The 24,262-nt window shown below is 46.5% G+C and overlaps 1 protein-coding gene across 1 annotated transcript in view; it reads right to left on the minus strand.

Annotated features, from left to right (window-relative positions):
- SCRIB (scribble planar cell polarity protein) overlaps nucleotides 1-22,361 on the minus strand; it is a 195,589-nt gene extending 173,228 nt beyond the window's left edge. The window contains exon 1 of the mRNA XM_063450950.1: nucleotides 21,825-22,361. Coding sequence (XP_063307020.1) covers nucleotides 21,825-21,983 — 159 coding nt within the window. The 5' untranslated portion in view covers nucleotides 21,984-22,361. The remainder of the gene's footprint in view (nucleotides 1-21,824) is intronic.
- Nucleotides 22,362-24,262: the final 1,901 nt, after the last annotated feature.

The raw sequence follows: 24,262 nt of genomic DNA on the forward strand, positions 1-24,262 counted from the left end.
CCTTAAATGAGAAACCTCCTAAAGCAGTACGATCCACCTGAATGAGAGACCCCCTAAAGCAGTACGATCCACCTAAATGAGAGACCCCCTTAAGCAGTACGATCCACCTGAGAGACCCCCTTAAGCAGTACGATCCACCTGAGAGACCCCCTTAAGCAGTACAATCCACCTGAGAGACCCCCCTTAAGCAGTACGATCCACCTGAGAGACCCCCTAAAGTAGTACGATCCACCTGAGAGACCCCCTGAAGCAGTACAATCCACCTGAGAGACCCCCTGAAGCAGTACAATCCACCTGAGAGACCCCCTGAAGCAGTACGATCCCCTTAAATGAGAAACCTCCTAAAGCAGTACGATCCACCTGAATGAGAGATCCCGTAAAGCAGTACGATCCACCTGAGAGACCCCCTGAAGCAGTACGATCCCCTAAATGGGAAACCTCCTAAAGTAGTACAACTGCCTAAAAATAAAAAATTGGAAAAAAACAACAATGTGCTCTACATGAGACGAGCAGAATTGGACCTGATCCAATAGAACATTTATATAAATACAAGTTTGGTGGTATTCATATTAACATTCACACATGTTGGCAAGTGGAGAGTTTTTGCAGCATGAAGTTGAGCCCTCTTGTCAAGCAGCCGATGTGATATTAAACTCTCCTTACTCCGTTATGGGGTTCGGACAATCTCCACATAGCCAGGACTACAAAGCTACACTGCTCCGACCATGCGGAATTCTTTTTAAAACGGGGGGGGGGGGGGGGATGAAATATAGGTTAGCTTTAATTCTGTTTCAACAAATTTAGCAACATGCACCCCCCATTCAGGACAGAGGACGTGACAGATTTATTAAGGTGTGAAGCCTCTATTTAGAGAGTTAAACATTTAACTCTAATCTGGGGGTTTGGGTGGAGACTTTGTCAGGACATCTAATGTGCCAGCATTGCTGTTATTATTAAAGGCATTTATATAGCGCCAATAGATTCCGTAGCGGGATTAATGGGGTCTATTTCTAAGAGAGGATACGTAAAGCAGCCAGTGAATAAAACATATCTTGTTTTAAGATGGTAAAAAAATATACCAGAAATGTAGGTATTCTGGCTGCAAGGTGGAAGATTTTTAAGTCTGTCCGCAGCATGCAGTGTGTGTTCATAAGACGTAAAATATGCACAGAACGAAGGGTATGAGATCCAGATCAGAATTCTAGGCTGCCTAAATCCAGTTTGCTGGGGGTGCAACTTGCACCAACACACAATTACAAATAACTGCACATTCAGACTCCCAAACCACTGCAGTGGTCATGGTGGATTGAGTAACCGTTTAATGTGGTTTTAATGCACTGTACAGATTTGTTTCATTAAAAGCTAGTTTATGTTGTACTTTGTAGACTGTTTTCTAAGCTCCAAGTTCTAGCAATTGTCAACTTGAAAGAAACTTCAAATGACAGAGAAACCATTTGTGATTATAATGCATTTGATTGACATGTATACTTTAAGTGTGTCATAAAGAAAGATTAGAAGAAAGGAGATATTTTGCTGCAGAAGCTGATCCACTAATAGTAAATTTGTTTCTCTGTGAAGTATGGGTAAACAGATTATAATTTCAATGAAGGTACCAGAGCTGTGTCCCAGAATTATGCCAGGTATTTGGAGTTCACATGCGGTCTGGGGAACAGCTGGGAGAGGGGAGAACACAAGGAAGGCCATTGGAAAGGTCTGATCACCACACACAGTGCTGCAGGGTGGAGTATGGACACTGCCACGATTAACCCACCCCTTGCTATTGGACTGGGGACCTTCTACTGTCACAGCCTGGATAGCCATTGAGCTTATTTTTGCAATTGTAAAAAAACTTCAATCATACTCAGCCAGCACACTGCTGGGTATTGGTTATTGTGACAGGCACACTCAGCCTTCCTCATTAACCCTACAAACTGCAGGGCATACCCCTGGAGATGTTATCTGTGCCCGTAGTGCCCTAGAGCCAAGTGATGCCATGTATTCTACCAATCTTGTGTGGCACAGAACAAACCAGAGGATCACACCCTCATCATGTTTAATTCACCGGCTGTGAGCGAGCTGGGCTCACACAGGGAGTTACACCCACTACAAAGCAAAACAATGCAGCTCTGTCTTATAATGGCCTTATCCCGTCACAATCAGGTACAGTCCCACCACCTGCTGCAGGCCTGCAGCATGAAACATGACCGCTTTATGAAACTAGCATTGTCTCTAGTTTATTTTAGATGTATACCACTAATATTAAAAAATGAGTATATACAGTAGAATTGTTTTTCTAACCCCTCCTGAGTGGTATATATAGTCCTCTACAAGAGGCCTGGGAGTCTGAGGGTTCCACGCAGTATCTTAGCTGTTCCTAGAACAGCACTTCTCTGGACAATGATCTCAGATGTTCCACCTGGAACACTGTCCCAAAAGGTTCTATCAAAACTAGGACTACTACTGCCTTCACTTTGCACATCCTTTCTAGCTCTTTTTCAGTCCTTGCTATTTCTCTATATTCTCATGTTCCTTCTTCCTGATGTTATAGTCACTTGGCATTGCCACATATGCCACCACTGCAGTCTTTCGTTCCTTGTCTATCATCACTATGTCAGGCTGGTTGGCCAGTAATTGTCGGTCTGGATCTGCAAGTCCCACAGGATCTTAGCACTGTCCTCCTCAACAATCCTTTGTGGAATCTACCACCTGGATTTAGTCAGGTCCCATCCATATTCTGTACAGATGTTTTGGTACACAATCCCAGCACTTGGTTGCAGGGCTGTATTTGCCGCGAGGCAAACAAGGCATTTGCCTAGTGCACCACTTTCAGGAAGGCGGCAAAAAACGCCCCCTTAAGTGCGCAGGCAAGTGCTTTGTTTGCCTCACGTTATGGGGGGGAGCAAGAGGTGGCCGGCTCAGTCCCCTGAGCTCTTCCTGCACCCTTGCGCGCCCCTCTATGATGCCGGAATATGACGTCACTCCGGACCTGGCGGAGTGAGGGAGCAGAGTAGGAAGAGCTCAGTTCCCTCGCCACCTTCCTTAAGCGTTTGCTTGCCCACCCAAGCTAGCAGTCCCAGGAATCTGTCTGCCCAGCCAGCAGCCCAGCAATGGTGAGTGTATGAGAAAGTGTGTGAGTGTGTGTAGCTGTCAGTGTGTGTGTGTGTGTGTGTGTGTGTGTGTGTGTGTAGCTGTCAGTGTGTAGCTGTCAGTGTGTGTCAAATCAGTGAGGATGTTTTTGTCAGTGTGTCTTTCAGTGAGTGTATGTCAGAGTATGTGTATCTAAATGTGTGTGCCTGTCAGTGAGTTGGTGTGTGTGTGTGTGTCAGTAAAAGTGTGGGTTGTTTAAACAGTGTGTGTGCGCCAATGGCTGTACCTGTCAGTGAGTGTAGTTAAGTGCATGTGTCAATGAGGGTGTGCGTCTGTCAGACAAAAAAGTGTCCTTGACACGAAGTGGTCGTGCAAATTTGGATTAGGGGGTGCCTGAATGTATTCATGTCTAGGGCAGCACAAATCCAAGATACATCACTGCTTGGTTGTGCCTCTCAGTGTATGCTGTTTCTGCTAACTTGCACCCAGCTACTATGTGCTGGAGATAGATAATGTAATATATTATTTTTTAGGCTACTGTAATTAAAAATTGTTCTACCGAAGACACCATGAAAGCACTAAACTCTCAGCAGAGCCCATATCTGTACTCATACAGTAGATACATAACACCAAATATAAATAAAACTCAATGAGTTATGATCAGAATATGGCTATATCTTTCTGGGGTGCAGGGCCAGGTATAGGCCACCTTCGGTTCCCCTGATGTTGTGTCCATTGATGCTTTGCCAGTATTATAGTTGTAAGAGCATTGAGGGGGCTGTAGTCCAAACTGTTCAGATTTAGGTGAGAGCCAGCAGGTATTTGTCCAGCTTGGTTGAACAATCAATATGAAAATGCAAGAATGGTACTTGTACCCAGTCCACAAGAGTGGTAGATACAAGTTTATATTGTGGTAGATACATGTATATATTTTAAATTAGAGGACAACTGTCACAGGGAAAAAAATTTAATATACTTAAATCAACTATTGAAAGAAAACAGATTTATTTTTATTTGTAATTATTAAGTATATGTTGGAAAACAATATGAGAAACTCATCCTCGCACGCCCAGCAGTTATACCGGGAAATTATCAGAGCAGCCACACTGGGCCCCAAGGAAACGATCCACTCCAGCTCTCCCAAAGATAGGTCGGCTGCATATACTTGAATTTAAAAAAAAAAAATACAAATTTGTGAGCATGTGAGGAAATGTGTGTGGCCGTGCCAGTCAGTCAGCGAGCGTGCCTGTGTCAGCGAGCGACAGGCTATAGAAACCAGATTCAGTACATTCAGCTGTAGTGGTTCTGGTGACTATAGTGTCCTATTAAAGCGAACACATTAAGCCCTCCCAGTAGGAAAGCACTGCCTCAATGTTTTCTTACGTGGATTTCAATTACGCTAGATGTCCTTCATGCACAGCATTAGGACGTCCAGTGTCATTTAGGTGACCTAGAGTCTGTTAACATTCACAAAGTTCCTCTAGTGGCTCTCTGATTGATAACTCCCAAAACTGCAATGATTTACATTGAAGGACTAAGTGTGTCACACTCCACCCAGACTACTTCAATGAGATGAAGTGATCTGGGTGACTATGGTCTCTTTAAGAATTGTATTTTTGTTGCTGAAAAGAAAGCTTTGTTAGTTTAACCCCTTAAGGACACATGACATGTGTGACATGTCATGATTCCCTTTTATTCCAGAAGATTGGTCCTTAAGGGGTTAAAAAAAAAAAACTGGAGAGACATTAAGCTGGGCTATGGAGGTGAGGGAACCGAAGAGAGAGAGTGAGCTGGGCTATGAAGGCGAGGGAACCGGAGAGAGAGAGAGAGAGAGAGTGAGCTGGGCTATGTTGGCGAGGGAACCGGAGAGACAGAGAGTGAGCTGGGCTATGGAGGCGAGGGAACCGGAGAGACAGAGTGAGCTGGGCTATGGAGGCGAGGGAACCGGAGAGACAGAGTGAGCTGGGCTATGGAGGCGAGGGAACCGGAGAGAGAGAGAGAGACAGAGAGAGAGAGAGAGAGAGAGAGAGACAGAGAGAGAGAGAGAGACAGAGACAGAGAGAGAGACAGAGAGACAGAGAGAGACAGAGAGAGACAGAGAGACAGAGAGACAGAGAGAGACAGAGAGAGACAGAGAGAGAGAGAGAGAGACAGAGAGAGAGAGAGACAGAGAGAGAGAGAGAGAGAGCTGGGCTATGGAGGCGAGGGAACCGAAGAGAGAGTGTGAGCTGGGCTATGGAGGCGAGGGAACCGGAGAGAGAGAGTGAGCTGGGCTATGGAGGCGAGGGAACCGAAGAGAAAGATTGAGCTGGGCTATGGAGGCGAGGGAACCGGAGAGAGAGAGTGAGCTGGGCTATGGAGGCGAGGGAACCGGAGAGAGAGAGAGTGAGCTGGGCTATGGAGGCGAGGGAACCAGAGAGAGAGAGAGTGAGCTGGGCTATGTTGGCGAGGGAACCGGAGAGACAGAGAGTGAGCTGGGCTATGTTGGCGAGGGAACCGGAGAGACAGAGAGTGAGCTGGGCTATGTTGGCGAGGGAACCGGAGAGACAGAGAGTGAGCTGGGCTATGTTGGCGAGGGAACCGGAGAGACAGAGAGTGAGCTGGGCTATGTTGGCGAGGGAACCGGAGAGACAGAGAGTGAGCTGGGCTATGGAGGCGAGGGAACCGAAGAGAGAAACTGAGCTGGGCTATGGAGGCGAGGGAACCGGAGAGACAGAGACAGAGAGAGAGAGAGAGCTGGGCTATGGAGGCGAGGGAACCGAAGAGAGAGAGTGAGCTGGGCTATGAAGGCGAGGGAACCGGAGAGAGAGAGAGTGAGCTGGGCTATGGAGGCGAGGGAACCGAAGAGAAAGAGTGAGCTGGGCTATGGAGGCGAGGGAACCGTAGAGAGAGAGTGAGCTGGGCTATGGAGGCGAGGGAACCGGAGAGAGAGAGAGAGAGAGAGAGAGAGTTTGAGCTGGGCTATGTAGGCGAGGGAACCAGAGAGAGAGAGAGAGAGAGAGAGAGAGAGAGAGCTGGGCTATGGAGGCAAGGGAGCCGGAGAGAGAGAGAGAGAGTGAGCTGGGCTATGGAGGCGAGGGAACCAGAGAGAGAGAGTGAGCTGGGCTATGGAGGCGAGGGAACCAGAGAGAGAGAGAGAGAGAGAGCTGGGCTATGGAGGTGAGGGAACCGGAGAGAGAGAGAGAGAGAGAGAGAGAGAGCTGGGCTATGGAGGCGAGGGAACGAGAGAGAGAGAGAGAGAGAGAGAGAGAGAGAGAGAGCTGGGCTATGGAGGCGAGGGAACCGGAGAGAGAGAGTGAGCTGGGCTATGGAGGCGAGGGAACCGGAGAGAGAGAGAGTGAGCTGGGCTATGGAGGCGAGGGAACCGGAGAGAGAGAGTGAGCTGGGCTATGGAGGCGAGGGAACCGGAGAGAGAGAGAGTGAGCTGGGCTATGGAGGCGAGGGAACCGGAGAGAGAGAGTGAGCTGGGCTATGGAGGCGAGGGAACCGAAGAGAGAGAGTGAGCTGGGCTATGGAGGCGAGGGAATCGGAGACAGAGAGAGAGTGAGCTGGGCTATGAAGGCGAGGGAACGAGAGAGAGAGAGAGAGAGAGAGAGAGAGAGAGAGCTGGGCTATGGAGGCGAGGGAACCGGAGAGAGAGTGAGCTGGGCTATGGAGGCGAGGGAACCGAAGAGTTTTCATGTTTTCATTTCTCCTTCAATGCAATGTGTGTACCTGGCTGTGTCAGGATTTATGTCCATTCTTAAAACTATAATACACAGTTAAAAGAAAACAGATCATCACGTGAAAAAAGCATAACAATTTATCGAATATTTTCTGTATTTTATACATTCCCTTTGAATCACTCCACCAATCAGGAGCCTCCAATTCTGGAATATGCCGTGCAATGTGCCTGTGATGCACTCATGACAGAGGGAGCCACACTGCAGAGCGCTTGCACAGAGCTTGCCTCTCTCCCCTCTTGTTTGATTGGGACAAATCTCTGGGCCCCGATGGAAAGCTGGCTTATCACGGTTTGATTTTATAATCCAATCTAGGCAGGTGGACAGAGTGCACCCTAACCTTTCCAGTTACGTTAGTTGTTTTGGTGCTTAGAAGCCCTTTAATTCTGAGCCTTCATTCCATGTAAATCACTGTGAATGTTTAGATGAAGAGATAGGATTACCTGTCATTTGTAAAGTAGACTGGCACCAACCCACAGCAGGGAGGATATTGCAGGGACCAGAGTGTGGGAGTGCATTCCAGGAAGACAGAGATTCCTCGATCCCAAGAACAGGACGTTTGTTTCCTATTTAAATATTTTAAAATATTCCTATTCTGTGAAACACAGCGCTAATCACACACATACAGTAACACACAGCCAAACACCGCGCTATTCACACACACAGCCAAACACCGCGCTAATCACACACACAGCAACACACAGAGCTAATCACACACACACAGCAACACACAGCCAAACACCACGCTAATTACACACACATCGCTAATCACACACAGCGCTAATCACACACACAGCGCTAATCACACACACAGCGCTAATCACACACACAGCCAAACACAGCGCTAATTACACACACACAGCCAAACACCGCGCTAATCACACACACACCGCTAATCACACACAGCGCTAATCACACACACACACCAACACAGCACGCTACTCACAGACTGTGCACATATTGTTTATACAGAACGGTCAGTACCAGAAATACACTGGACTTCTCACAGACCGTGCACATATTGTGTATAAAGAACGATCAGTACCAGAAATACACTGGACTTCTCACGGATCGTGCACATATTGTGCATACAGAACGGTCAGTACCAGAAATACACTGGACTTCTCACAGACCGTGCACATATTGTGTATACAGAACGGTCAGTACCAGAAATACACTGGACTTCTCACAGACTGCGCACATATTGTGTATACAGAACGACCAGTACCAGAAATACACTGGACTTCTCACAGACCGTGCACATATTGTGTATACAGAATGGTCAGTACCAGAAATACACTGGACTTCTCACAGACCGTGCACATATTGTGTATACAGAACGGTCAGTACCAGAAATACACTGGACTTCTCACAGACCGTGCACATATTGTGTATAAAGAACGATCAGTACCAGAAATACACTGGACTTCTCACAGATCGTGCACATATTGTGCATACAGAACGGTCAGTACCAGAAATACACTGGACTTCTCACAGACTGTGCACATATTGTGTATACAGAACGTTCAGTACCAGAAATACACTGGACTTCTCACAGACTGTGCACATATTGTGTATACAGAATGGTCAGTACCAGAAATACACTGGACTTCTCACAGACCGTGCACATATTGTGTATACAGAACGGTCAGTACCAGAAATACACTGGACTTCTCACAGACCGTGCACATATTGTGTATAAAGAACGATCAGTACCAGAAATACACTGGACTTCTCACAGACCGTGCACATATTGTGTATACAGAACGGTCAGTACCAGAAATACACTGGACTTCTCACAGACCGTGCACATATTGTGTATACAGAACGGTCAGTACCAGAAATACACTGGACTTCTCACAGATCGTGCACATATTGTGCATACAGAACGGTCAGTACCAGAAATACACTGGACTTCTCACAGACTGTGCACATATTGTGTATACAGAACGGTCAGTACCAGAAATACACTGGACTTCTCACAGACTGTGCACATATTGTGTATACAGAACGGTCAGTACCAGAAATACACTGGACTTCTCACAGACTGTGCACACAGAATGGTCAGTACCAGAAATACACTGGACTTCTCACAGACTGTGCACATATTGTGTATACAGAACGGTCAGTACCAGAAATACACTGGACTTCTCACAGACCGTGCACATATTGTGTATACAGAACGGTCAGTACCAGAAATACACTGGACTTCTCACAGACTGTGCACACAGAATGGTCAGTACCAGAAATACACTGGACTTCTCACAGACTGTGCACATATTGTGTATACAGAACGACCATTACCAGAAATACACTGGACTTCTCACAGACCGTGCACATATTGTGTATACAGAACGGTCAGTACCAGAAATACACTGGACTTCTCACAGACCGTGCACATATTGTGTATACAGAACGGTCAGTACCAGAAATACACTGGACTTCTCACAGACTGTGCACACAGAATGGTCAGTACCAGAAATACACTGGACTTCTCACAGACTGTGCACATATTGTGTATACAGAACGGTCAGTACCAGAAATACACTGGACTTCTCACAGACCGTGCACATATTGTGTATACAGAACGGTCAGTACCAGAAATACACTGGACTTCTCACAGACTGTGCACACAGAATGGTCAGTACCAGAAATACACTGGACTTCTCACAGACTGTGCACATATTGTGTATACAGAACGACCATTACCAGAAATACACTGGACTTCTCACAGACCGTGCACATATTGTGTATACAGAACGGTCAGTACCAGAAATACACTGGACTTCTCACAGACTGTGCACACAGAATGGTCAGTACCAGAAATACACTGGACTTCTCACAGACCGTGCACATATTGTGTATACAGAACGGTCAGTACCAGAAATACACTGGACTTCTCACAGACTGTGCACACAGAATGGTCAGTACCAGAAATACACTGGACTTCTCACAGACTGTGCACATATTGTGTATACAGAACGACCATTACCAGAAATACACTGGACTTCTCACAGACCGTGCACATATTGTGTATACAGAATGGTCAGTACCAGAAATACACTGGACTTCTCACAGACCGTGCACATATTGTGTATACAGAACGGTCAGTACCAGAAATACACTGGACTTCTCACAGACTGTGCACACAGAATGGTCAGTACCAGAAATACACTGGACTTCTCACAGACTGTGCACATATTGTGTATACAGAACGGTCAGTACCAGAAATACACTGGACTTCTCACAGACCGTGCACATATTGTGTATACAGAACGGTCAGTACCAGAAATACACTGGACTTCTCACAGACTGTGCACACAGAATGGTCAGTACCAGAAATACACTGGACTTCTCACAGACTGTGCACATATTGTGTATACAGAACGACCATTACCAGAAATACACTGGACTTCTCACAGACCGTGCACATATTGTGTATACAGAACGGTCAGTACCAGAAATACACTGGACTTCTCACAGACCGTGCACATATTGTGTATACAGAACGGTCAGTACCAGAAATACACTGGACTTCTCACAGACTGTGCACATATTGTGTATACAGAACGACCAGTACCAGAAATACACTGGACTTCTCACAGACCGTGCACATATTGTGTATACAGAATGGTCAGTACCAGAAATACACTGGACTTCTCACAGACCGTGCACATATTGTGTATACAGAACGGTCAGTACCAGAAATACACTGGACTTCTCACAGACCGTGCACATATTGTGTATACAGAACGGTCAGTACCAGAAATCCACTGGACTTCTCACAGACCGTGCACATATTGTGTATAAAGAACGATCAGTACCAGAAATACACTGGACTTCTCACAGATCGTGCACATATTGTGCATACAGAACGGTCAGTACCAGAAATACACTGGACTTCTCACAGACTGTGCACATATTGTGTATACAGAACGACCATTACCAGAAATACACTGGACTTCTCACAGACCGTGCACATATTGTGTATACAGAACGGTCAGTACCAGAAATACACTGGACTTCTCACAGACCGTGCACATATTGTGTATACAGAACGGTCAGTACCAGAAATACACTGGACTTCTCACAGACTGTGCACATATTGTGTATACAGAACGACCAGTACCAGAAATACACTGGACTTCTCACAGACCGTGCACATATTGTGTATACAGAATGGTCAGTACCAGAAATACACTGGACTTCTCACAGACCGTGCACATATTGTGTATACAGAACGGTCAGTACCAGAAATACACTGGACTTCTCACAGACCGTGCACATATTGTGTATACAGAACGATCAGTACCAGAAATACACTGGACTTCTCACAGACCGTGCACATATTGTGTATACAGAACGGTCAGTACCAGAAATACACTGGACTTCTCACAGACTGTGCACACAGAATGGTCAGTACCAGAAATACACTGGACTTCTCACAGACCGTGCACATATTGTGTATACAGAACGGTCAGTACCAGAAATACACTGGACTTCTCACAGACCGTGCACATATTGTGTATAAAGAACGATCAGTACCAGAAATACACTGGACTTCTCACAGATCGTGCACATATTGTGCATACAGAACGGTCAGTACCAGAAATACACTGGACTTCTCACAGACTGTGCACATATTGTGTATACAGAACGGTCAGTACCAGAAATACACTGGACTTCTCACAGACTGTGCACATATTGTGTATACAGAACGGTCAGTACCAGAAATACACTGGACTTCTCACAGACTGTGCACACAGAATGGTCAGTACCAGAAATACACTGGACTTCTCACAGACTGTGCACATATTGTGTATACAGAACGACCATTACCAGAAATACACTGGACTTCTCACAGACCGTGCACATATTGTGTATACAGAACGGTCAGTACCAGAAATACACTGGACTTCTCACAGACCGTGCACATATTGTGTATACAGAACGGTCAGTACCAGAAATACACTGGACTTCTCACAGACCGTGCACATATTGTGTATACAGAACGGTCAGTACCAGAAATACACTGGACTTCTCACAGACCGTGCACATATTGTGTATACAGAACGGTCAGTACCAGAAATACACTGGACTTCTCACAGACTGTGCACATATTGTGTATACAGAACGACCAGTACCAGAAATACACTGGACTTCTCACAGACCGTGCACATATTGTGTATACAGAATGGTCAGTACCAGAAATACACTGGACTTCTCACAGACCGTGCACATATTGTGTATACAGAACGGTCAGTACCAGAAATACACTGGACTTCTCACAGACCGTGCACATATTGTGTATACAGAACGGTCAGTACCAGAAATACACTGGACTTCTCACAGACCGTGCACATATTGTGTATACAGAACGGTCAGTACCAGAAATACACTGGACTTCTCACAGACCGTGCACATATTGTGTATACAGAACGGTCAGTACCAGAAATACACTGGACTTCTCACAGACCGTGCACATATTGTGTATACAGAACGGTCAGTACCAGAAATACACTGGACTTCTCACAGACCGTGCACATATTGTGTATACAGAACGGTCAGTACCAGAAATACACTGGACTTCTCACAGACCGTGCACATATTGTGTATACAGAACGGTCAGTACCAGAAATACACTGGACTTCTCACAGACCGTGCACATATTGTGTATACAGAACGGTCAGTACCAGAAATACACTGGACTTCTCACAGACTGTGCACATAGTGTGTATACAGAACGGTCAGTACCAGAAATACACTGGACTTCTCACAGACCGTGCACATATTGTGTATAAAGAACGATCAGTACCAGAAATACACTGGACTTCTCACAGACCGTGCACATATTGTGTATACAGAACGGTCAGTACCAGAAATACACTGGACTTCTCACAGACTGCGCACATATTGTGTATACAGAACGGTCAGTACCAGAAATACACTGGACTTCTCACAGACCGTGCACATATTGTGTATACAGAACGGTCAGTACCAGAAATACACTGGACTTCTCACAGACCGTGCACATATTGTGTATACAGAACGGTCAGTACCAGAAATACACTGGACTTCTCACAGACCGTGCACATATTGTGTATACAGAACGGTCAGTACCAGAAATACACTGGACTTCTCACAGACCGTGCACATATTGTGTATACAGAACGGTCAGTACCAGAAATACACTGGACTTCTCACAGACCGTGCACATATTGTGTATACAGAACGGTCAGTACCAGAAATACACTGGACTTCTCACAGACTGTGCACATAGTGTGTATACAGAACGGTCAGTACCAGAAATACACTGGACTTCTCACAGACCGTGCACATATTGTGTATAAAGAACGATCAGTACCAGAAATACACTGGACTTCTCACAGACCGTGCACATATTGTGTATACAGAACGGTCAGTACCAGAAATACACTGGACTTCTCACAGACTGCGCACATATTGTGTATACAGAACGGTCAGTACCAGAAATACACTGGACTTCTCACAGACCGTGCACATATTGTGCATACAGAACGGTCAGTACCAGAAATACACTGGACTTCTCACAGACCGTGCACATATTGTGCATACAGAACGGTCAGTACCAGAAATACACTGGACTTCTCACAGACCGTGCACATATTGTGTATACAGAACAATCAGTACCAGAAATACACTGGACTTCTCACAGACTGTGCACATAGTGTGTATACAGAACGGTCAGTACCAGAAATACACTGGACTTCTCACAGACCGTGCACATATTGTGTATAAAGAACGATCAGTACCAGAAATACACTGGACTTCTCACAGACCGTGCACATATTGTGTATACAGAACGGTCAGTACCAGAAATACACTGGACTTCTCACAGACTGCGCACATATTGTGTATACAGAACGGTCAGTACCAGAAATACACTGGACTTCTCACAGACCGTGCACATATTGTGCATACAGAACGGTCAGTACCAGAAATACACTGGACTTCTCACAGACCGTGCACATATTGTGTATACAGAACGGTCAGTACCAGAAATACACTGGACTTCTCACAGACCGTGCACATATTGTGCATACAGAACGGTCAGTACCAGAAATACACTGGACTTCTCACAGACCGTGCACATATTGTGTATACAGAACGGTCAGTACCAAAAATACACTGGACTTCTCACACACCGTGCACATATTGTGTATACAGAACAGTCAGTACCAGAAATACACTGGACTTCTCAGACTGTGTATACAGAACGGTCAGGACATGGCACCTGGTAATTAGGTGGCAGTTGTGGGTGCATTACATGGGCTCCACACACTAAACACACCGTGCCTGTATTAACGTATGTGAGTTAGATCCCTCTGAAATTTTCAAAGTAAAGTCACTTATCTGAAGAGTCAATACACATAAAGGTATAATACAACTAAAAGGATTTAAAACACTCTTAAAACATGCACACATATCACATTCTGATTTACACAGTCTCTGAAATACAAGGAGCCTGGCATACTATCAGTCAGGTCCACTCCAGATACCTGCTCGGGGGCCTCCTATTCTACGTGTACCTGTCCAACCTTGCCACTCACCCCATGTTCCCAAGGGCCTGCACCTTGATTTATACACAGAAACATTAAAGGGATAAGAGAAAGTTTCTCAGCCACACAGCGAAATTAATTATAATACAGTCAGTGCAGAAAAATAAAAAAGATAAATCAATATCTACTCTGCATTACCAAGGTGCATGTGCATACACACAATATACAATATATATTACAGGGGATGCAGGCTTTTTACAGATAGGATAGGGATAAAATGAAAATCCTTCGGCCTCTCAGACAGCAGCAAAGTCAGGAGATATACGGTAATACAGGAATTCAATAATTACAACCAATTAGCACCTCCGCCCCAACATGGGAGGTATAACATGACTCTCTGCTCCCCCCATCATCACACTGACCGCACAGGCAGACTAAGGGGTACACCAACAGCCTTGCAATTCCTGCTCAATATTGCATTTAGCGTTAGCCAATATGCAGCACACATGAATACAACGAAAGGATATCAAACACGGTTATAACCCATTATCCACTCTGATTTACACCATGTCAGACTGGCATTTCCCCAGGAACCATCGGTCACCTGGCTTCGTTTAATGAATACATTATAAACGTATGAATCAATGTCCATTAAATAAACCACAATCTGAAAAGTGTTTATCAACCCTTAACATTAATATTCAATGCAGGTCAATGGCTAAATCTGATACTATTGGCTACACACGCCATTGTCACCTGGTGGCTTTATCCCAGATCTCATTCAGACAGATATATATCCAGCTTACCATGGCCGGACCAGCAAGTTCACACAATAAAGGAATATTTAACTCGCGCCCACTTTTTCTTACTCCAACTTCTGTAGAAGGCCACAAAGCTGCAGAGCGGACTGCCCTGAGCTGACTGGCCTTCTACAATTCCTGGCGTCAGTGTATGCCAGGAGTTATGAGATGCCAGCTCTGCATCCACAGGTTAATGCTATGCCAATAGGCAGCCTGTAAAAACAAGACGACATAACGTTGCACTAGCAAAAGGTGCACAGTGCAAGTCATACACTTTAAAATGAAGCCATCTTATGTAAGTGATGACAGGTGCACCTTAAGCATGTCACTGCCAATAGATCACTTCAGGTAGGACTGTCTAACCCATGAGACATGTCACTGTCAATAGATCGCTTCAGGTAGGACTGTCTCTAACCCATGAGACATGTCACTGTCAATAGATCGCTTCAGGTAGGACTGTCTCTAACCCGTGAGACATGTCACTGCCAATAGATCGCTTCAGGTAGGACTGTCTCTAACCCGTGAGACATGTCACTGCCAATAGATCACTTCAGGTAGGACTGTCTCTAACCCATGAGACATGTCACTGCCAATAGATCACTTCAGGTAGGACTGTCTCTAACCCATGAGACATGTCACTGCCAATAGATCACTTCAGGTAGGACTGTCTCTAACCCATGAGACATGTCACTGTCAATAGATCACTTCAGGTAGGACTGTCTAACCCATGAGACATGTCACTGTCAATAGATCGCTTCAGGTAGGACTGTCTCTAACCCATGAGACATGTCACTGCCAATAGATCGCTTCAGGTAGGACTGTCTCTAACCCGTGAGACATGTCACTGTCAATAGATCACTTCAGGTAGGACTGTCTAACCCATGAGACATGTCACTGTCAATAGATCACTTCAGGTAGGACTGTCTCTAACCCGTGAGACATGTCACTGCCAACAGATCGCTTCAGGTAGGACTGTCTCTAACCCATGAGACATGTCACTGTCAATAGATCGCTTCAGGTAGGACTGTCTCTAACCCATGAGACATGTCACTGTCAATAGATCACTTCAGGTAGGACTGTCTCTAACCCGTGAGACATGTCACTGCCAATAGATCACTTCAGGTAGGACTGTCTCTAACCCATGAGACATGTCACTGTCAATAGATCGCTTCAGGTAGGACTGTCTCTAACCCATGAGACAGGTCACTGTCAATAGATCACTTCAGGTAGGACTGTCTCTAACCCGTGAGACATGTCACTGTCAATAGATCACTTCAGGTAGGACTGTCTCTAACCCGTGAGACATGTCACTGCCAATAGATCACTTCAGGTAGGACTGTCTCTAACCCATGAGACATGTCACTGTCAATAGATCGCTTCAGGTAGGACTGTCACTAACCCATGAGACATGTCACTGACAATAGATCACTTAAGGGAGGACTGTCTAACCCGTGAGACATGTCACTGTCAATAGATCGCTTCAGGTAGGACTGTCTCTAACCCATGAGACATGTCACTGTCAATAGATCACTTCAGGTAGGACTGTCTAACCCGTGAGACATGTCACTGTCAATAGATCGCTTCAGGTAGGACTCTCTAACCCATGAGACATGTCACTGTCAATAGATCGCTTCAGGTAGGACTGTCTCTAACCCGTGAGACATGTCACTGTCAATAGATCGCTTCAGGTAGGACTGTCTAACCCATGAGACATGTCACTGTCAATAGATCACTTCAGGTAGGACTGTCTCTAACCCATGAGACATGTCACTGTCAATAGATCGCTTCAGGTAGGACTGTCTCTAACCCGTGAGACATGTCACTGTCAATAGATCGCTTCAGGTAGGACTGTCTCTAACCCATGAGACATGTCACTGTCAATAGATCGCTTCAGGTAGGACTGTCTCTAACCCATGAGACATGTCACTGTCAATAGATCACTTCAGGTAGGACTGTCTCTAACCCATGAGACATGTCACTGTCAATAGATCGCTTCAGGTAGGACTGTCTCTAACCCGTGAGACATGTCACTGTCAATAGATCGCTTCAGGTAGGACTGTCTCTAACCCATGAGACATGTCACTGTCAATAGATCGCTTCAGGTAGGACTGTCTCTAACCCATGAGACATGTCACTGTCAATAGATCACTTCAGGTAGGACTGTCTCTAACCCGTGAGACATGTCACTGTCAATAGATCACTTCAGGTAGGACTGTCTCTAACCCGTGAGACATGTCACTGCCAATAGATCACTTCAGGTAGGACTGTCTCTAACCCATGAGACATGTCACTGTCAATAGATCGCTTCAGGTAGGACTGTCACTAACCCATGAGACATGTCACTGACAATAGATCACTTAAGGGAGGACTGTCTAACCCGTGAGACATGTCACTGTCAATAGATCGCTTCAGGTAGGACTCTCTAACCCATGAGACATGTCACTGTCAATAGTTCACTTCAGGTAGGACTGTCTCTAACCCATGAGACATGTCACTGTCAATAGATCACTTCAGGTAGGACTGTCTCTAACCCGTGAGACATGTCACTGCCAATAGATCACTTCAGGTAGGACTGTCTCTAACCCATGAGACATGTCACTGTCAATAGATCGCTTCAGGTAGGACTGTCTCTAACCCATGAGACATGTCACTGTCAATAGATCACTTCAGGTAGGACTGTCTAACCCGTGAGACATGTCACTGTCAATAGATCGCTTCAGGTAGGACTCTCTAACCCATGAGACATGTCACTGTCAATAGATCGCTTCAGGTAGGACTGTCTCTAACCCGTGAGACATGTCACTGTCAATAGATCGCTTCAGGTAGGACTGTCTAACCCATGAGACATGTCACTGTCAATAGATCACTTCAGGTAGGACTGTCTCTAACCCATGAGACATGTCACTGTCAATAGATCGCTTCAGGTAGGACTGTCTCTAACCCGTGAGACATGTCACTGTCAATAGATCGCTTCAGGTAGGACTGTCTAACCCATGAGACATGTCACTGCCAAAAGATCACTTCAGGTAGGACTGTCTCTAACCCGTGAGACATGTCACTGTCAATAGATCACTTCAGGTAGGACTGTCTCTAACCCATGAGACATGTCACTGTCAATAGATCGCTTCAGGTAGGACTGTCTCTAACCCGTGAGACATGTCACTGTCAATAGATCACTTCAGGTAGGACTGTCTCTAACCCATGAGACATGTCACTGTCAATAGATCGCTTCAGGTAGGACTGTCTAACCCGTGAGACATGTCGCTGTCAATAGATCGCTTCAGGTAGGACTGTCTAACCCGTGAGACATGTCACTGTCAATAGATCGCTTCAGGTAGGACTGTCTCTAACCCATGAGACATGTCACTGTCAATATATCACTTCAGGTAGGACTGTCTCTAACCCGTGAGACATGTCACTGTCAATAGATCGCTTCAGGTAGGACTGTCTAACCCGTGAGACATGTCACTGTCAATAGATCGCTTCAGGTAGGACTGTCTCTAACCCATGAGACATGTCACTGTCAATAGATCACTTCAGGTAGGACTGTCTAACCCGTGAGACATGTCACTGCCAATAGATCACTTCAGGTAGGACTGTGTCTAACCCGTGAGACATGTCACTGTCAATAGATCACTTCAGGTAGGACTGTCTAACCCGTGAGACATGTCACTGCCAATAGATCACTTCAGGTAGGACTGTCTCTAACCCATGAGACATGTCACTGTCAATAGATCACTTCAGGTAGGACTGTCTAACCCGTGAGACATGTCACTGCCAATAGATCACTTCAGGTAGGACTGTCTCTAACCCATGAGACATGTCACTGTCAATATATCACTTCAGGTAGGACTGTCTCTAACCCATGAGACATGTCACTGTCAATAGATCGCTTCAGGTAGGACTGTCTCTAACCCGTGAGACATGTCACTGCCAATAGATCACTTCAGGTAGGACTGTCTAACCCATGAGACATGTCACTGTCAATAGATCGCTTCAGGTAGGACTGTCTAACCCGTGAGACATGTCACTGCCAATAGATCACTTCAGGTAGGACTGTCTAACCCGTGAGACATGTCACTGCCAATAGATCACTTCAGGTAGGACTGTCTCTAACCCGTGAGACATGTCACTGTCAATAGATCACTTCAGGTAGGACTGTCTAACCCGTGAGACATGTCACTGCCAATAGATCACTTCAGGTAGGACTGTCTCTAACCCATGAGACATGTCACTGTCAATAGATCACTTCAGGTAGGACTGTCTAACCCGTGAGACATGTCACTGCCAATAGATCACTTCAGGTAGGACTGTCTCTAACCCATGAGACATGTCACTGTCAATATATCACTTCAGGTAGGACTGTCTCTAACCCATGAGACATGTCACTGTCAATAGATCGCTTCAGGTAGGACTGTCTCTAACCCGTGAGACATGTCACTGCCAATAGATCACTTCAGGTAGGACTGTCTAACCCATGAGACATGTCACTGTCAATAGATCGCTTCAGGTAGGACTGTCTAACCCGTGAGACATGTCACTGCCAATAGATCACTTCAGGTAGGACTGTCTCTAACCCGTGAGACATGTCACTGTCAATAGATCGCTTCAGGTAGGACTGTCTAACCTGTGAGACATGTCACTGTCAATAGATCACTTCAGGTAGGACTGTCTAACCCGTGAGACATGTCACTGCCAATAGATCACTTCAGGTAGGACTGTCTCTAACCCGTGAGACATGTCACTGTCAATAGATCGCTTCAGGTAGGACTGTCTAACCTGTGAGACATGTCACTGTCAATAGATCGCTTCAGGTAGGACTGTCTAACCCATGAGACATGTCACTGCCAATAGATCGCTTCAGGTAGGACTGTCTCTAACCCATGAGACATGTCACTGCCAATAGATCACTTCAGGTAGGACTGTCTAACCCGTGAGACATGTCACTGTCAATAGATCGCTTCAGGTAGGACTGTCTAACCTGTGAGACATGTCACTGCCAAAAGATCGCTTCAGGTAGGACTGTCTAACCCGTGAGACATGTCACTGTCAATAGATCGCTTCAGGTAGGACTGTCTAACCCATGAGACATGTCACTGCCAAAAGATCACTTCAGGTAGGACTGTCTAACCCGTGAGACATGTCACTGTCAATAGATCGCTTCAGGTAGGACTGTCTAACCCGTGAGACATGTCACTGTCAATATATCACTTCAGGTAGGACTGTCTCTAACCCATGTCACTGTCAATATATCACTTCAGGTAGGACTGTCTCTAACCCGTGAGACATGTCACTGTCAATAGATCGCTTCAGGTAGGACTGTCTCTAACCCATGAGACATGTCACTGTCAATAGATCGCTTCAGGTAGGACTGTCTCTAACCCGTGAGACATGTCACTGTCAATAGATCGCTTCAGGTAGGACTGTCTCTAACCCGTGAGACATGTCACTGTCAATAGATCACTTCAGGTAGGACTGTCTCTAACCCATGTCACTGTCAATAGATCACGTCAGGTAGGACTCTCTAACCCGTGAGACAGGTCACAGTCCTTAGATCGCTTCATGAAGAACTGTCTCTAACTTATTAAACAGCGTGGCACTAAACTCTGAAATCAGCTCTTGACTAGGTGGACAATGGAACACGACAACTAACAGAATCAGTACGTAAGGAAATAAAACTCAGGACAAAATACCTCTTTAATCAGTATGAGCAAATACACTGCTGATATAACGGCTACGATGACCATAACAGCATCACTCAGAAGCAACGCTTTCTGATAAACAATTGGGCAGCATGACGGCAAGTCCTACAGCTTCTAACCCCAGCCAGAGCGTTAGCGTGGGATAGATAGTGGATTTATTTATAAAATATTTTATCAGAAAGGATACATTAGGATTTCTCGAGTTTTCAAGTATGTCCTGGATACCGAACGGACGAACAACTGGCAGCGGGTCTGAAATCTATTTCGAAGGTAGTCTTAGTCTCTGCTTGGTCTAAGGATATCGATAAACAATCGTAGCCAGCTGTTCCCTTAAAAGACAGCTAAGCAGCGAACAGGTTAACGAGTAACAATAGATGACTGTGAAACCATCTCAAGGACCATGCTAAATATCAGACTGAATTACCATATGTTCCCAGATTCCGACACTGGGCCCAGGAGATGGGCAGGTACCTGAGGTGTAAGGGACGAACCAGCTGGCAGCCAGACCCAAAAATAGACATTCCTAAGCAGCTGCCCTCTCCAATAAACAAAACAAGGACGTGGATTAGCATGCCAGCAGCTAATGGCAATGTTTCTATTATCTTACAGGGTGGATGTCATTTAATAGGAGATCACAAGCCACAAAACCTGCAGCACAGAGACAAAAGTCAAGCACCACCAGCATGCCCAACAGGGATGTAAAAAGTACCATTTCCATCAGAACAGTACCCAGCCGGTACATCCCTGCTACACACAGGGTGATGGTTAGAGGGGCGTCTGCCCCATGAATCCAATGAGTGTAATTCATTCATTTTACAACGTTCCGCTAAGGCGGTTGTATTGGGCATAATGCGGTTCGCTTTAAATGCCCCACACAAGTGATTATACAAATTATATCTGGGCGTTCTGTGATGAAACATGACGGCGAGGTGTCCACATGCCATTTAATCACTAGAAGCGTCATTCCAGCCTCACCTTGGGAAGTTCCCGCAGCTGGTTGGCATCTAATAGTAGCTCCTCCAGACTCCGGCTGTAGCGATATACCTCCTCTGGCACAGTCTGCAGGGAGCAATGTCGTTTGTCCACAGACTCCACATGGCGGTTACAACGCCAGAGAGGGATACACTTTAACATGGTGGCGTGCCAGGTGGGCAAGCTCAGACTGCAGGAGGATATAAAGTGTTGGGCATAAGGGACAGTTATGGGGTATGAAACGTGAATGGTACTTTAGGGGAATGGAAAGATTTCACAGGGATTGAAAGAGGTTTGAGTGGGTTAAATGGGTAACTCTACTGATAACTCAGAGAAAGGGTGATTGTAATAAAGTATCCGAGAGGGGTGACTGGGAAACATGTAAAGGAGGTATTACTGGGAAATGGATTAAATGGGTATCAGAGATGAATGGAAGAGGGTATCCGAGAGGGGTAAAAAGGGAAATGTAATGGAGGCAGTATCGAATTGGTTAATAGGATGCAGTTAGAGTGTGACATGTACAGAGTAGGATGGGAATTGAGGGGGGGGGGGATATGATGGCAGAGGGTGGGATATGATGGCCGAGGGTGACAGGGGGTATATGGGAAGAGTGTGAGGAGAAGAGATGACTGGGGTATGACGTAATGGATGGGATGGGTAACTGGGAAGTTATGGGGGGTAGGATGAGATATGTGGGTAGGTTGCGATTTGAGGGAGGGGGTAGGTTAGGAAATGGGGGGGTAGGATGGGATACGGAGGGGCAGGTTGGGGGAAGGTTAGAAAATGGGGGACAGGTTAGGATTAGGGGGGGCAGGTTGGGTTACGGGGAGGCAGGTGAGGATATAGGGGGGTAGGTTGGGGGCAGGTTAATCCTAAGGTTAGGATATGGGGGGGCAGGTTAGGGGCAGGTTGGGATATGGGGGGGCAGGTTGGGATATGGGGGGGCAGGTTGGGATATGGGGGGGCAGGTTGGGATATGGGGGGGTAGGTTAGGATATGGGGGGGTAGGTTAGGATATGGGGGGGTAGGTTAGGATATGGGGGGCAGGTTGGGATATGGGGGGGTAGGTTGGGATATTGGGGGGGGTAGGTTGGGATATGGGGGGTGTAGGTTAGGATATGGGGGGGTAGGTTGGGATATTGGGGGGGGCAGGTTGGGATATGGGGGGGTAGGTTGGGATATTGGGGGGGGCAGGTTGGGATATGGGGGGGGTAGGTTAGGATATGGGGGGGTAGGTTGGGATATTGGGGGGGGCAGGTTGGGATATGGGGGGGTAGGTTGGGATATTGGGGGGGGCAGGTTGGGATATGGGGGGGGTAGGTTGGGATATTGGGGGGGGTAGGTTGGGATATGGGGGGCAGGTTGGGATATGGGGGGGGTAGGTTGGGATATTGGGGGGGGTAGGTTGGGATATGGGGGGTAGGTTGGGATATGGGGGTACCGGGGAGGGGCCGGGCTGTCAGTCAGTGGGGGCCCCCGGGCGGCTCTGTCTCTGTGTCCGGTGTCGGCCAGTCAGCCCGGGCCTGCTCTGCTCCCGCTCACAGACTCTCACAGACTCACTGACTGGGCGGGGCCACCCACTGCAAAGCATGCCGGGAGAGCGAGTCCGGGGGGCGGGACCGCCCGCTGCAAAGCATGCCGGGAGAGCGAGTCCGGGGGGCGGGACCGCCCGCTGCAAAGCATGCCGGGAGAGCGAGTCCGGGGGGCGGGACCGCCCGCTGCAAAGCATGCCGGGAGAGCGAGTCCGAGGGGAGGAGCCAGGTTACACCTCCCACAAATACAAAGGGGATGGAGGTTAATATGAGTAACACACAGGGGATGGAGGTTAATATGAGTAACACACAGGGGATGGAGGTTAATATGAGTAACACACAGGGGATGGAGGTTAATATGAGTAACACACAGGGGATGGAGGGTTAATATGAGTAACACACAGGGGATGGAGGTTAATATGAGTAACACACAGGGGATGGAGGTTAATATGAGTAACACACAGGGGATGGAGGTTAATATGAGTAACACACAGGGGATGGAGGTTAATATGAGTAACACACAGGGGATGGAGGTTAATATGAGTAACACACAGGGGATGGAGGTTAATATGAGTAACACACAGGGGATGGAGGGTTCATATGACTAACACACAGGGGATGGAGGTTAATATGAGTAACACGCAGGGGATGGAGGTTAATATGAGTAACACACAGGGGATGGAGGGTTAATATGAGTAACACACAGGGGATGGAGGTTAACATGAGTAACACACAGGGGATGGAGGTTAATATGAGTAACACACAGGGGATGGAGGGTTAATATGAGTAACACACAGGGGATGGAGGGTTAATATGAGTAACACACAGGGGATGGAGGGTTAATATGAGTAACACACAGGGGATGGAGGGTTAATATGAGTAACACACAGGGGATGGAGGGTTAATATG

This window comes from Pelobates fuscus, chromosome 4, assembly GCF_036172605.1.
Source record: "Pelobates fuscus isolate aPelFus1 chromosome 4, aPelFus1.pri, whole genome shotgun sequence".
Classification (NCBI taxonomy): Eukaryota; Metazoa; Chordata; class Amphibia; order Anura; family Pelobatidae; genus Pelobates; species Pelobates fuscus.